General features: G+C 41.8%; 1 protein-coding gene across 1 annotated transcript; it reads left to right on the top strand.

Moving 5' to 3' along the window:
• Nucleotides 1-3171: 3171 nt before the first annotated feature.
• On the top strand, nucleotides 3172-11211 carry ompa (olfactory marker protein a). Its single transcript, XM_079564551.1, has 2 exons — nucleotides 3172-3294; nucleotides 10686-11211. The coding sequence occupies exons 1-2, from the start codon at nucleotides 3226-3228 to the stop codon at nucleotides 11115-11117; spliced, it is 501 nt and encodes a 166-aa protein (XP_079420677.1). The 5' UTR covers nucleotides 3172-3225; the 3' UTR covers nucleotides 11118-11211.
• The last annotated feature ends 1572 nt before the right edge of the window (nucleotides 11212-12783 follow it).

Here is a 12783-nt window from a genome sequence, read left to right on the forward strand (position 1 = left end):
ATTGTGGCTAATGTTCATGTCTAATGCTCGCACAGACGCGCTGCTTGCTACAAAGTAATGGTAAGCTCCTCCAACTTATTTAAAGCCATCTGCTGTAACTTAGCTTCTCTACTATTTAGGTTGTCTCTACACTGCGTTCCAAATGTTTAAACAAATGACATTGTTCTAAGATTTTCAAATTGTCAACTCAAATGAGAGTCAGCATAATTTCCAAGTCTTTAACTGGTTGAGGATCATTTAAATGTGGTTGAAAAAATCTCCCAGTGATAACAGTGTTTTATTCAAAAATAAATATAGTAAAAACCTCAAAATCCACTGTTCCAAATTATTAGGCAACTCATCGTTTCAATACATTTTAAAGCTTGTAATCAACTGAAAATGGTCATTTGTTGAATTTGTCATATTTACTGAAATCAAAAGCTATTTCAATCAAAAAAAATCATAGCAGGTCAAGTTATATTTTACCATAGGAGCCCTTGTGTGAAGCAGCTTCAAAATTCTTAAATCCATTAAACTTGTGAGTTTTTGGACAGTTTCTGTTTGGATTTCTTTGCAGGATGTTAGAATAGCCTCCCAGAGCTGCTGTTTGGATGAAAACTGCCTCCCACCCTCATAGAAGTGTTTCTTGTTGAGGCTCCAAAGGTTCTCAACAGGGGTGAGGTCAGGGGAGGAGGGGGTCCACATCATGAGTCTCTCTCCTTTTATGCCCATAGCAGCCAGTGATGCAGAGGTTTTCTTTACAGCAGGACATGGTGCGTTGTCATGCATGAAGAGGATTTTGTTCAGGAAAGCACAGCTCTTCTTTTTGTAGCATAGAAGACAGTGGTCAGTCAGAAACTCCACATATTTTTCAAAGGTCATTTTCACACCTTCAGGGAGCCTAAAAGGGCCTAATGGGGCCGACCAGCTCTCTCACCATGATCCTGGCCCAAAACATGACTCCGCCCCCTCCTTACTGACGTCACAGCCTTGTTGGGACATGGTGGCCATTCACCAACCATCCACTACTCCACTGATTTGACCATCCAGGGTTACACGGCCTCATCAGTGAACAAGACTGTTTGAAAATGAGTCCTCATGTATTTCTGAGCCACTGCAGCTGTTTCTGCTTCATCAGCTTCAATTAACAGTTTAGGGGAGGCCGGATAGAAGGTTTATGCACAACTGCAGCCTCTGGAGGGTCCTACACCTTGATGTTCGGGAGACTCCAGAGGCACCAGCAGGTTATTGTGCCTTTATCTGCACAAACCGGAGTGTGTCTGAATCATCCACAAATCTCTTAACAGTTGGATGATTATGCTTAATCTTTCATGAAATATGGAAGGTTTTCATACCTAAAGTGGAATCCATGGTGGCCGGAGTGCTGTGCCGGAGATGCCGATTGATTTCGGTGAAGGAGGATGGAATGGTCTATTGTGTCAAAGGCAGCGGAGAGGTCGAGGAGGAGGAGGATGGATATGGAACCAGAGTCAGCGGCGAGGAGGAGATCGTTTGTGACTTTAAGAAGTGCTGTTTCTGTGCTGTGGTGTGAACAGAATCCGTATTGAAATATTTTGAAGAGATGGGTTTCATTTCATGCCTGGTGGACAAATGGGTCCCAAATGTGAGAGTGTGAACACTCCCTCATCTCCATTTAAGGTCTGTGTGCCCCATTTCAAGTCCTCTGATCCAAAGTATGTATTTGTCACCTTCAGTTTTATTTTTGCTGTGTTGCCAACCCATTAAATAAGATTTGGACTAAAATAGCAGATTTCAAGTTGTCTTTTCTGCCGTCACTGCTGTTAAAGGTCCACACCAGGTAATGACCCTAGCTCACCTACACCTTTAATTAACCTGGGGAGGGAGGAGCGGGTAGGGGACCGTCTCAGCCCAGAACTGTTCACTGAGACACTGATCTAAATCCAGGCGCACTGAGTGGAAACAGCAGCCCCAAAGGAAACTCCCACAGACCCAGCCCCACGTCACCGGGCCGCCGTTGCTTAGCGCCTGGCACATCACCTCCAACATCGCCTCCACAGAGATCGTAAAACAGGAGAGAGCAACTCGTTACGGTTCAGTTACTGCATGACAACTTTAACCACAGAACTGAAGACATTTGTACATGTGTTCACATTTGTCCGTGACACTATGTTAGTTCATGAACAGATCAATAGGCTACAAAATAAATGATGCATCTGCAGACCGGAGCAGCTACAGATTTAGGACCACACATTCAAGAACCTCTTTATTATTTAACGCCTTGTGCTGTTTGGAACAACTGAATCCAAGAAAAGTCTGATCTCCAAAGATGCTATGAGTTTCAGATTTACTTTTTGATTGTAAAATATTTAAAACTACCGGTTAGTTTTAGCCTATGTGTTTGCCAAACCTTGCTTTCCTGTATGTTATTATGTTTTTATGTTTGAAAATGGATACATTATTATCTAATCAGGCAACATACATGCTTTTGATCGTAAAACGTGGAATAAAAATGAAAATCTTGGAGCGTCAATCATAGTTTTTTGATATGTTTCATTGTTAATCTGGTTCAAGGCTCTGTATTGATATTTTATCATGAAAGGCAATACGTTTTGTCCTTTGATATAGTGTAAATGCAGACATTTGTGAAAAGGGCATCTAAATGGAACTAATAATATTGTGTTATAATGTTAACCATGTGATACATATATGTTTGGGTGTAGAGATGTGGTTAACTTAAAGGTCCTATACCTGAGTTTTGTATTCACATTGTTTGCTTTCATTGTTCATTCCCAACTTTCCAAACTCATTTTAGTCTCACAGGGATGAGATTATGAGCACGTTTCACAACTTCCAGGGTCACTGTCACCGTAATGCTAACACAAAAACGTGCGTGCCTGTTCTTGAGCGAAATAAAGATTTTAAAATTAAATGCACAGTCAGTGTCTTTTTTCAAATGTCGACTTTGAAAATGAAGGACCATGAATTCTGCTCACAAATAAGGGTCCTAGATCTGCAGCTGTGCTCTGCGCTCCAGACTGCAGATTGACTGGACTCAGTCGATGTCCCAGAACATGCCCTGGAGGGGGAGGGGGTGATGGAAACAGTTGAGAGAGGGGAGGGGGGGGAGGGGGCAGCCAATCAGCAGAGAGCGGAGCGAGTGCAGCATCACAGCAGGAGAACAACACCAGCCACTCCAGAGCACCGGGGCGCAGGTAAAGGACCTGAGGTAAAGGACCTGAGGTAAAGGACCGGAGCAGTGACGACATGGACCAGGCCAAGGCTCGCTCCCAAACCCTCACGCTGGACTTCACTGAAGACCGCGCGCTCACCGAGGTACGGCCTCTGCACGCTTATTGATGACTTTTTGGAAAGTGGAACATGAACGAGCAAAAGAGAAAACAAAAATCATTCATGCAAAAAGTGAAGCCTGTCCCACAGTGTTCAGCAGGAGATAGTAATAATGAAGCATGTTTATGCAGTTTGCACTACTTCAAAGATGCAGAGTGAATTCAGGTAATTGAGGAGAGCACAAGCAAATGGCCCATTACTTCTGTTCTAAAAAGTGTAAACCTAAGTGCATGGCCTTGAATTTTTGCTCTGGGGGTCTATTATATAATGTGAATATACAATCAAGCATTGTGATATGGAGCAACAAATTATATGCTAATTATTCCAAAACTCTGTATATTTTTTGTGTAATACTCTTAATGGTCTCCAAAATTACCAAACCATATTCGGTCATTTGGGACAAAGCATATTTCAAAAGCTTTTAAGCTAAATGTAATGCTACATTATGCTTAGTAACCCCATATGGCTGATGATTCACATTCACATTGCTCGCATTTTGGTATGGCCCTTGAATCCATGGGATATCTTGCAAATCTTCAAGATGTAACTTTGTGAATCTGATTTGAATAATAAGATGTGTAGAGACTGAAGGGATGAATTCACAAGGTTCCTTTACGCTTCTGGGGATTCCCCTTTTTCTAAAACGGACTCATCACATTTTGTAAATAAAAAAAAGTGTGAAATAACAATAGAATATGTTTTTCACCGTGATATTCATGAACTACAATACTTATGATCAGCAATAATGGTGATGTGGAACTTGCAAAAAGTGGCAAGGACTGCCTGTAGTCCAAATAAAAATGTGTTTGCTGATTATGTTTCACAAAATATTTGACAATGTTTACTAGAACTTTGAATGTTGCTCTCAATTTGTTGTGTTTTGTCCTAATTAAATTCTTATTTAGATTGATCGGCTATAAGCTATATTTGATTAATTGTAAAAGTTAGAGATGAAATTTACATCCAGTTCAGCTGTGGTTCCTTTTTTTGAGACTCTAAACCAGCAATTTAGTGGAACTGGAGGACACAAAAAAGTAATACATTGTTTAGCTCATCAAATGACCAAACACAACCCCAGACCTGTAGTTGTCGTAGATGTTTGCAGACCTGTAGTTGTCGTAGATGTTTGCAGACCTGTAGTTGTCGTAAATGTTTACAGACCTGTAGTTGTTGTAGATGTTTACAGACCTGTTGTAGATGTTTACAGACCTGTAGTTGTGTTGATGTTTACAGACCTGTAGTTGTCGTAGATGTTTACAGACCTGTAGTTGTGTTGATGTTTACAGACCTGTAGTTGTCGTAGATGTTTACAGACCTGTAGTTGTTGTAGATGTTTACAGACCTGTAGTTGTTGTAGATGTTTATAGACCTGTAGTTGTCGTAGATGTTTGCAGACCTGTAGTTGTCGTAGATGTTTGCAGACCTGTAGTCGTAGATGTTTGCAGACCTGTTGTAGATGTTTACAGACCTGTAGTTGTCGTAGATGTTTGCAGACCTGTAGTTGTTGTAGATGTTTGCAGACCTGTAGTTGTCGTAGATGTTTGCAGACCTGTAGTTGTCGTAGATGTTTATAGACCTGTAGTTGTCGTAGATGTTTGCAGACCTGTAGTTGTTGTAGATGTTTGCAGACCTGTAGTTGTCGTAGATGTTTGCAGACCTGTAGTTGTCGTAGATGTTTATAGACTTGTAGTTGTTGTAGATGTTTATAGACCTGTAGTTGTCGTAGATGTTTACAGACCTGTAGTTGTTGTAGATGTTTGTAGACCTGTAGTTGTCGTAGATGTTTGCAGACCTGTAGTTGTTGTAGATGTTTGCAGACCTGTAGTTGTCGTAGATGTTTATAGACTTGTAGTTGTTGTAGATGTTTATAGACCTGTAGTTGTCGTAGATGTTTACAGACCTGTAGTTGTTGTAGATGTTTATAGACCTGTAGTTGTCGTAGATGTTTACAGACCTGTTGTAGATGTTTGCAGACCTGTAGTTGTTGTAGATGTTTGCAGACCTGTAGTTGTCGTAGATGTTTATAGACTTGTAGTTGTCGTAGATGTTTGCAGACCTGTAGTTGTCGTAGATGTTTATAGACTTGTAGTTGTCGTAGATGTTTACAGACCTGTAGTTGTTGTAGATGTTTGCAGACCTGTTGTAGATGTTTGCAGACCTGTAGTTGTTGTAGATGTTTACAGACCTGTAGTTGTTGTAGATGTTTACAGACCTGTAGTTGTTGTAGATGTTTACAGACCTGTAGTTGTTGTAGATGTTTACAGACCTGTAGTTGTTGTAGATGTTTGCAGACCTGTAGTTGTTGTAGATGTTTGCAGACCTGTTGTAGATGTTTGCAGACCTGTAGTTGTTGTAGATGTTTACAGACCTGTAGTTGTTGTAGATGTTTGCAGACCTGTAGTTGTTGTAGATGTTTACAGACCTGTAGTTGTTGTAGATGTTTACAGACCTGTAGTTGTTGTAGATGTTTACAGACCTGTAGTTGTTGTAGATGTTTACAGACCTGTAGTTGTTGTAGATGTTTACAGACCTGTAGGTGTCGTAGATGTTTACAGACCTGTAGTTGTCGTAGATGTTTGCAGACCTGTAGTTGTCGTAGATGTTTGCAGACCTGTAGTTGTCGTAGATGTTTGCAGACCTGTAGTTGTTGTAGATGTTTACAGACCTGTTGTAGATGTTTACAGACCTGTAGTTGTTGTAGATGTTTACAGACCTGTAGTTGTCGTAGATGTTTACAGACCTGTTGTAGATGTTTGCAGACCTGTAGTTGTTGTAGATGTTTGCAGACCTGTAGTTGTCGTAGATGTTTATAGACTTGTAGTTGTCGTAGATGTTTGCAGACCTGTAGTTGTCGTAGATGTTTATAGACTTGTAGTTGTCGTAGATGTTTACAGACCTGTAGTTGTCGTAGATGTTTATAGACTTGTAGTTGTCGTAGATGTTTGCAGACCTGTAGTTGTCGTAGATGTTTATAGACTTGTAGTTGTCGTAGATGTTTGCAGACCTGTCGTTGTCGTGGATGTTTATAGACTTGTAGTTGTCGTAGGTGTTTGCAGACCTGCAGTTGTCGTAGATGTTTATAGACTTGTAGTTGTCGTAGATGTTTGCAGACCTGTAGTTGTCGTAGATGTTTATAGACTTGTAGTTGTCGTAGATGTTTACAGACCTGTAGTTGTTGTAGATGTTTACAGACCTCTAGTTGTTGTAGATGTTTACAGACCTGTAGTTGTTGTAGATGTTTGCAGACCTGTAGTTGATGTAGATGTTTACAGACCTGTAGTTGTTGTAGATGTTTACAGACCTGTAGTTGTTGTAGATGTTTACAGACCTGTAGTTGTTGTAGATGTTTACAGACCTGTTGTAGATGTTTACAGACCTGTAGTTGTTGTAGATGTTTATAGACTTGTAGTTGTCGTAGATGTTTGCAGACCTGTAGTTGTCGTAGATGTTTATAGACTTGTAGTTGTCGTAGATGTTTACAGACCTGTAGTTGTTGTAGATGTTTACAGACCTCTAGTTGTTGTAGATGTTTACAGACCTGTAGTTGTTGTAGATGTTTACAGACCTGTAGTTGATGTAGATGTTTACAGACCTGTAGTTGTTGTAGATGTTTACAGACCTGTAGTTGTTGTAGATGTTTACAGACCTGTAGTTGTTGTAGATGTTTGCAGACCTGTAGTTGTTGTAGATGTTTACAGACCTGTAGTTGTCGTAGATGTTTGCAGACCTGTAGTTGTCGTAGATGTTTACAGACCTGTAGTTGTCGTAGATGTTTGCAGACCTGTAGTTGTCGTAGATGTTTACAGACCTGTAGTTGTTGTAGATGTTTACAGACCTGTAGTTGTTGTAGATGTTTGCAGACCTGTAGTTGTTGTAGATGTTTGCAGACCTGTAGTTGTTGTAGATGTTTACAGACCTGTAGTTGTGTAGATGTTTACAGACCTGTAGTTGTTGTAGATGTTTGCAGACCTGTAGTTGTTGTAGATGTTTGCAGACCTGTAGTTGTCGTAGATGTTTACAGACCTGTAGTTGTTGTAGATGTTTGCAGACCTGTAGTTGTTGTAGATGTTTGCAGACCTGTAGTTGTTGTAGATGTTTGGCAGACCTGTAGTTGTCGTAGATGTTTACAGACCTCTAGTTGTCGAAGATGTTTGCAGACCTGTAGTCGTAGATGTTTGCAGACCTGTAGTTGTAGATGTTTACAGACCTGTAGTTGTCGTAGATGTTTGCAGACCTGTTGTAGATGTTTGCAGACCTGTAGTTGTTGTAGATGTTTACAGACCTGTAGTTGTCGTAGATGTTTGCAGACCTGTTGTAGATGTTTGCAGACCTGTAGTTGTCGTAGATGTTTGCAGACCTGTATTAGATGTTTGCAGACCTGTAGTTGTTGTAGATGTTTACAGACCTGTAGTTGTTGTAGATGTTTGCAGACCTGTAGTTGTTGTAGATGTTTGCAGACCTGTAGTTGTTGTAGATGTTTACAGACCTGTAGTTGTTGTAGATGTTTGCAGACCTGTAGTTGTTGTAGATGTTTACAGACCTGTAGTTGTCGTAGATGTTTGCAGACCTGTAGTTGTTGTAGATGTTTACAGACCTGTAGTTGTTGTAGATGTTTGCAGACCTGTAGTTGTTGTAGATGTTTACAGACCTGTAGTTGTTGTAGATGTTTGCAGACCTGTAGTTGTTGTAGATGTTTGCAGACCTGTAGTTGTTGTAGATGTTTACAGACCTGTAGTTGTCGTAGATGTTTGCAGACCTGTAGTTGTTGTAGATGTTTGCAGACCTGTAGTTGTTGTAGATGTTTACAGACCTGTAGTTGTTGTAGATGTTTACAGACCTGTAGTTGTCGTAGATGTTTACAGACCTGTAGTTGTTGTAGATGTTTGCAGACCTGTAGTTGTTGTAGATGTTTACAGACCTGTAGTTGTCGTAGATGTTTGCAGACCTGTTGTAGATGTTTGCAGACCTGTAGTTGTTGTAGATGTTTACAGACCTGTAGTTGTCGTAGATGTTTGCAGACCTGTTGTAGATGTTTGCAGACCTGTAGTTGTTGTAGATGTTTACAGACCTGTAGTTGTTGTAGATGTTTACAGACCTGTAGTTGTTGTAGATGTTTGCAGACCTGTAGTTGTTGTAGATGTTTGCAGACCTGTAGTTGTCGTAGATGTTTACAGACCTGTAGTTGTTGTAGATGTTTGCAGACCTGTAGTTGTTGTAGATGTTTGCAGACCTGTAGTTGTTGTAGATGTTTGGCAGACCTGTAGTTGTCGTAGATGTTTACAGACCTCTAGTTGTCGAAGATGTTTGCAGACCTGTAGTCGTAGATGTTTGCAGACCTGTAGTTGTAGATGTTTACAGACCTGTAGTTGTCGTAGATGTTTGCAGACCTGTTGTAGATGTTTGCAGACCTGTAGTTGTTGTAGATGTTTACAGACCTGTAGTTGTCGTAGATGTTTGCAGACCTGTTGTAGATGTTTGCAGACCTGTAGTTGTCGTAGATGTTTGCAGACCTGTATTAGATGTTTGCAGACCTGTAGTTGTTGTAGATGTTTACAGACCTGTAGTTGTTGTAGATGTTTGCAGACCTGTAGTTGTTGTAGATGTTTGCAGACCTGTAGTTGTTGTAGATGTTTACAGACCTGTAGTTGTTGTAGATGTTTGCAGACCTGTAGTTGTTGTAGATGTTTACAGACCTGTAGTTGTCGTAGATGTTTGCAGACCTGTAGTTGTTGTAGATGTTTACAGACCTGTAGTTGTTGTAGATGTTTGCAGACCTGTAGTTGTTGTAGATGTTTACAGACCTGTAGTTGTTGTAGATGTTTGCAGACCTGTAGTTGTTGTAGATGTTTGCAGACCTGTAGTTGTTGTAGATGTTTACAGACCTGTAGTTGTCGTAGATGTTTGCAGACCTGTAGTTGTTGTAGATGTTTGCAGACCTGTAGTTGTTGTAGATGTTTACAGACCTGTAGTTGTTGTAGATGTTTACAGACCTGTAGTTGTCGTAGATGTTTACAGACCTGTAGTTGTTGTAGATGTTTGCAGACCTGTAGTTGTTGTAGATGTTTACAGACCTGTAGTTGTCGTAGATGTTTGCAGACCTGTTGTAGATGTTTGCAGACCTGTAGTTGTTGTAGATGTTTACAGACCTGTAGTTGTCGTAGATGTTTGCAGACCTGTTGTAGATGTTTGCAGACCTGTAGTTGTTGTAGATGTTTACAGACCTGTAGTTGTTGTAGATGTTTACAGACCTGTAGTTGTTGTAGATGTTTGCAGACCTGTAGTTGTTGTAGATGTTTACAGACCTGTAGTTGTTGTAGATGTTTACAGACCTGTAGTTGTTGTAGATGTTTGCAGACCTGTAGTTGTTGTAGATGTTTGCAGACCTGTAGTTGTTGTAGATGTTTACAGACCTGTAGTTGTGTAGATGTTTGCAGACCTGTAGTTGTTGTAGATGTTTACAGACCTGTAGTTGTGTAGATGTTTGCAGACCTGTAGTTGTTGTAGATGTTTACAGACCTGTAGTTGTTGTAGATGTTTACAGACCTGTAGTTGTTGTAGATGTTTACAGACCTGTAGTTGTGTAGATGTTTGCAGACCTGTAGTTGTCGTAGATGTTTGCAGACCTGTTGTAGATGTTTACAGACCTGTAGTTGTTGTAGATGTTTGCAGACCTGTAGTTGTTGTAGATGTTTGCAGACCTGTAGTTGTGTAGATGTTTGCAGACCTGTAGTTGTTGTAGATGTTTACAGACCTGTAGTTGTTGTAGATGTTTGCAGACCTGTAGTTGTTGTAGATGTTTACAGACCTGTAGTTGTTGTAGATGTTTGCAGACCTGTAGTTGTCGTAGATGTTTGCAGACCTGTTGTAGATGTTTGCAGACCTGTAGTTGTTGTAGATGTTTACAGACCTGTAGTTGTTGTAGATGTTTGCAGACCTGTTGTAGATGTTTGCAGACCTGTAGTTGTTGTAGATGTTTGCAGACCTGTAGTTGTTGTAGATGTTTACAGACCTGTAGTTGTGTTGATGTTTGCAGACCTGTTGTAGATGTTTGCAGACCTGTAGTTGTTGTAGATGTTTACAGACCTGTAGCTGTTGTAGATGTTTGCAGACCTGTTGTAGATGTTTGCAGACCTGTAGTAGATGTTTGCAGACCTGTTGTAGATGTTTGCAGACCTGTAGTAGATGTTTGCAGACCTGTTGTAGATGTTTGCAGACCTGTAGTAGATGTTTGCAGACCTGTAGTAGATGTTTGCAGACCTGTAGTAGATGTTTGCAGTCCTGTAGTAGATGTTTGCAGACCTGTAGTAGATGTTTGCAGACCTGTTGTAGTTGTTTGCAGACCTGTAGCTGACTGACCTGCCGTGTGTCCCTCACAGATGATGCGCATGCGTGTGTCTTCGCTGCAGCGCTCTGGGCAGAAGCGGCAGGAGGGCGAGCGTCTGCTGCTGCCCAATGAGGCCGTGTACCGCCTGGACTTCCCCAGCCAGGAGCTGCTCTTCCAGCGCTGGATCTTCTCTCTCCACGCCCACGGCAGAGTCACCATCACGGGCATCTCACAGCACTGGACCCCTGACCTCACCCACCTCATGAGCCGCCAGCTGCTGGAGCCCATCGGCACCTTCTGGAGGAACGTGGTTGACCCGCCTGACTCGCCGCTCAAGTGCCTGGAGGCCGACATGCAGGAGTTTGGGGAGAGGATCGCTGAGCTGGCCAAGGTCCGCCGCGTCATGTACTTCCTCCTGGCCTTTAAGGAGGGGGCCGAGGCGGGGCACCTGAGCTGTGCCATCCAGTTCACAGCACACAACTGACTTCCCACCGCCTATCGCCCCATGGGACAAACACAAACATCCATGTGCCCTTCAAATGCTCCCCCCCCCTCTCCAACAGATCCTCTCTCTTTAAACACCCCCTGACCCTAAGACTGTCCTCTCTTTTTAAACACCCCCTGACCCTAAGACTGTCCTCTCTTTTTAAACACCCCCTGACCTTAAGACTGTCCTCTCTCTTTAAACACCCCCTGACCCTAAGACTGTCCTCTCTCTTTAAACACCCCCTGACCTTAACACTGTCCTCTCTCTTTAAACACCCCCTGACCTTAACGCTGTCCTCTCTCTTTAAACACCCCTGACCTTAACGCTGTCCTCTCTCTTTAAACACCCCCTGACCTTAACGCTGTCCTCTCTCTTTAAACACCTCCTGACCTTAACGCTGTCCTCTCTCTTTAAACACCCCCTGACCTTAACGCTGTCCTCTCTCTTTAAACACCTCCTGACCTTAACGCTGTCCTCTCTCTTTAAACACCCCCTGACCTTAACGCTGTCCTCTCTCTTTAAACACCTCCTGACCTTAACGCTGTCCTCTCTCTTTAAACACCCCCCTGACCTTAACACTGTCCTCTCTCTTTAAACACCCCCCTGACCCTAGCACTGTCCTCTCTCTTTAAACACCCCCTGACCCTAAGACTGTCCTCTCTCTTTAAACACCCCCTGACCTTAACACTGTCCTCTCTCTTTAAACACCCCCTGACTCTAAGACTGTCCTCTCTCTTTAAACACCCCCTGACCCTAGCACTGTCCTGCAGGACACTAACGACATTGTAAAGCAGCAGAGAGTGCATTTGTAAATGAAACATGTTCAACTGAAAGTCTGAAATCCTGAATTAAGGGCCACCAACATGGCGCCCTTCAGGACGTCCCAGTGGCCCTGCAGACTTTTTCTCCCATTGTCTTCTTTTCCTACAATATGATTCTTGAACATACACTTTTCAAAAACACGAAATCAGCACCAAAACGAGGCTGAAATGGAATTAAATGAGGAAAATTAGAATAAAGTTCTATGCATTTTTTGTTTTTGGCTGAGTTTCAAGACTTTAGTGATTCTGTGATCAATTCTGGTTTTGTGTGATACAAATATTACAAAGTGATATTTTACATGATTTATTGTGCAGTTCTTATGGCTTACTTGTTTAAACGTCTTTGTGACATGACTTGGGTTTTACCTTGCAATTAAACAGTGTGTTTTTAGTCTTTGGGGTGTTTTGTACTATAGCCCGAGATTGACTTGGTGCTCTTGAAGAAGCCTTGGGCTCTGTAAAGGTGGCTCTAAATGTCAGCTCACTGACCTTATGCCCTGTAGGACTTCCACGGTGGAATTTCAAATTCAAGTTTCCTTTGGCCCTCTATTAGTTTAAAACTAATAAAAATAAATCTAAATAATAGTGTAATATTAAAGGTACATTTTGGAACTTTTTATACCCCCCAAAAAATGTGTGTGTTGCTGACCTTGATGTGACCCAATGGCTGGTTAGCATGGTGCCTTCACTTTCCATCACAGTGGCCTCTATAATGCTTCAGAATCAATTGTTTTGTAGGTTTTTTGGTGTGAGTGAATGCAGTGAACATTTGGTCCTGGAGCATCAGAGCGACCGTGATAGAAAGTAAAGGTGCAATGCTAACCACTGGGCCACGAAAAGGA

This window comes from Gobius niger (assembly GCF_951799975.1).
Source record: "Gobius niger genome assembly, chromosome: 1".
In the NCBI taxonomy this organism is placed as follows: domain Eukaryota; kingdom Metazoa; phylum Chordata; class Actinopteri; order Gobiiformes; family Gobiidae; genus Gobius; species Gobius niger.

Coding starts and splice junctions, on each gene's coding strand:
- ompa (XM_079564551.1), top strand. CDS start 3,226: ATGGACCAGGCCAAGGCTCGCTCCCAAACCCTCACGCTGGACTTCACT. Junction 3,295..10,685: donor AAGACCGCGCGCTCACCGAG/GTACGGCCTCTG, acceptor TGTCCCTCACAG/ATGATGCGCATGCGTGTGTC.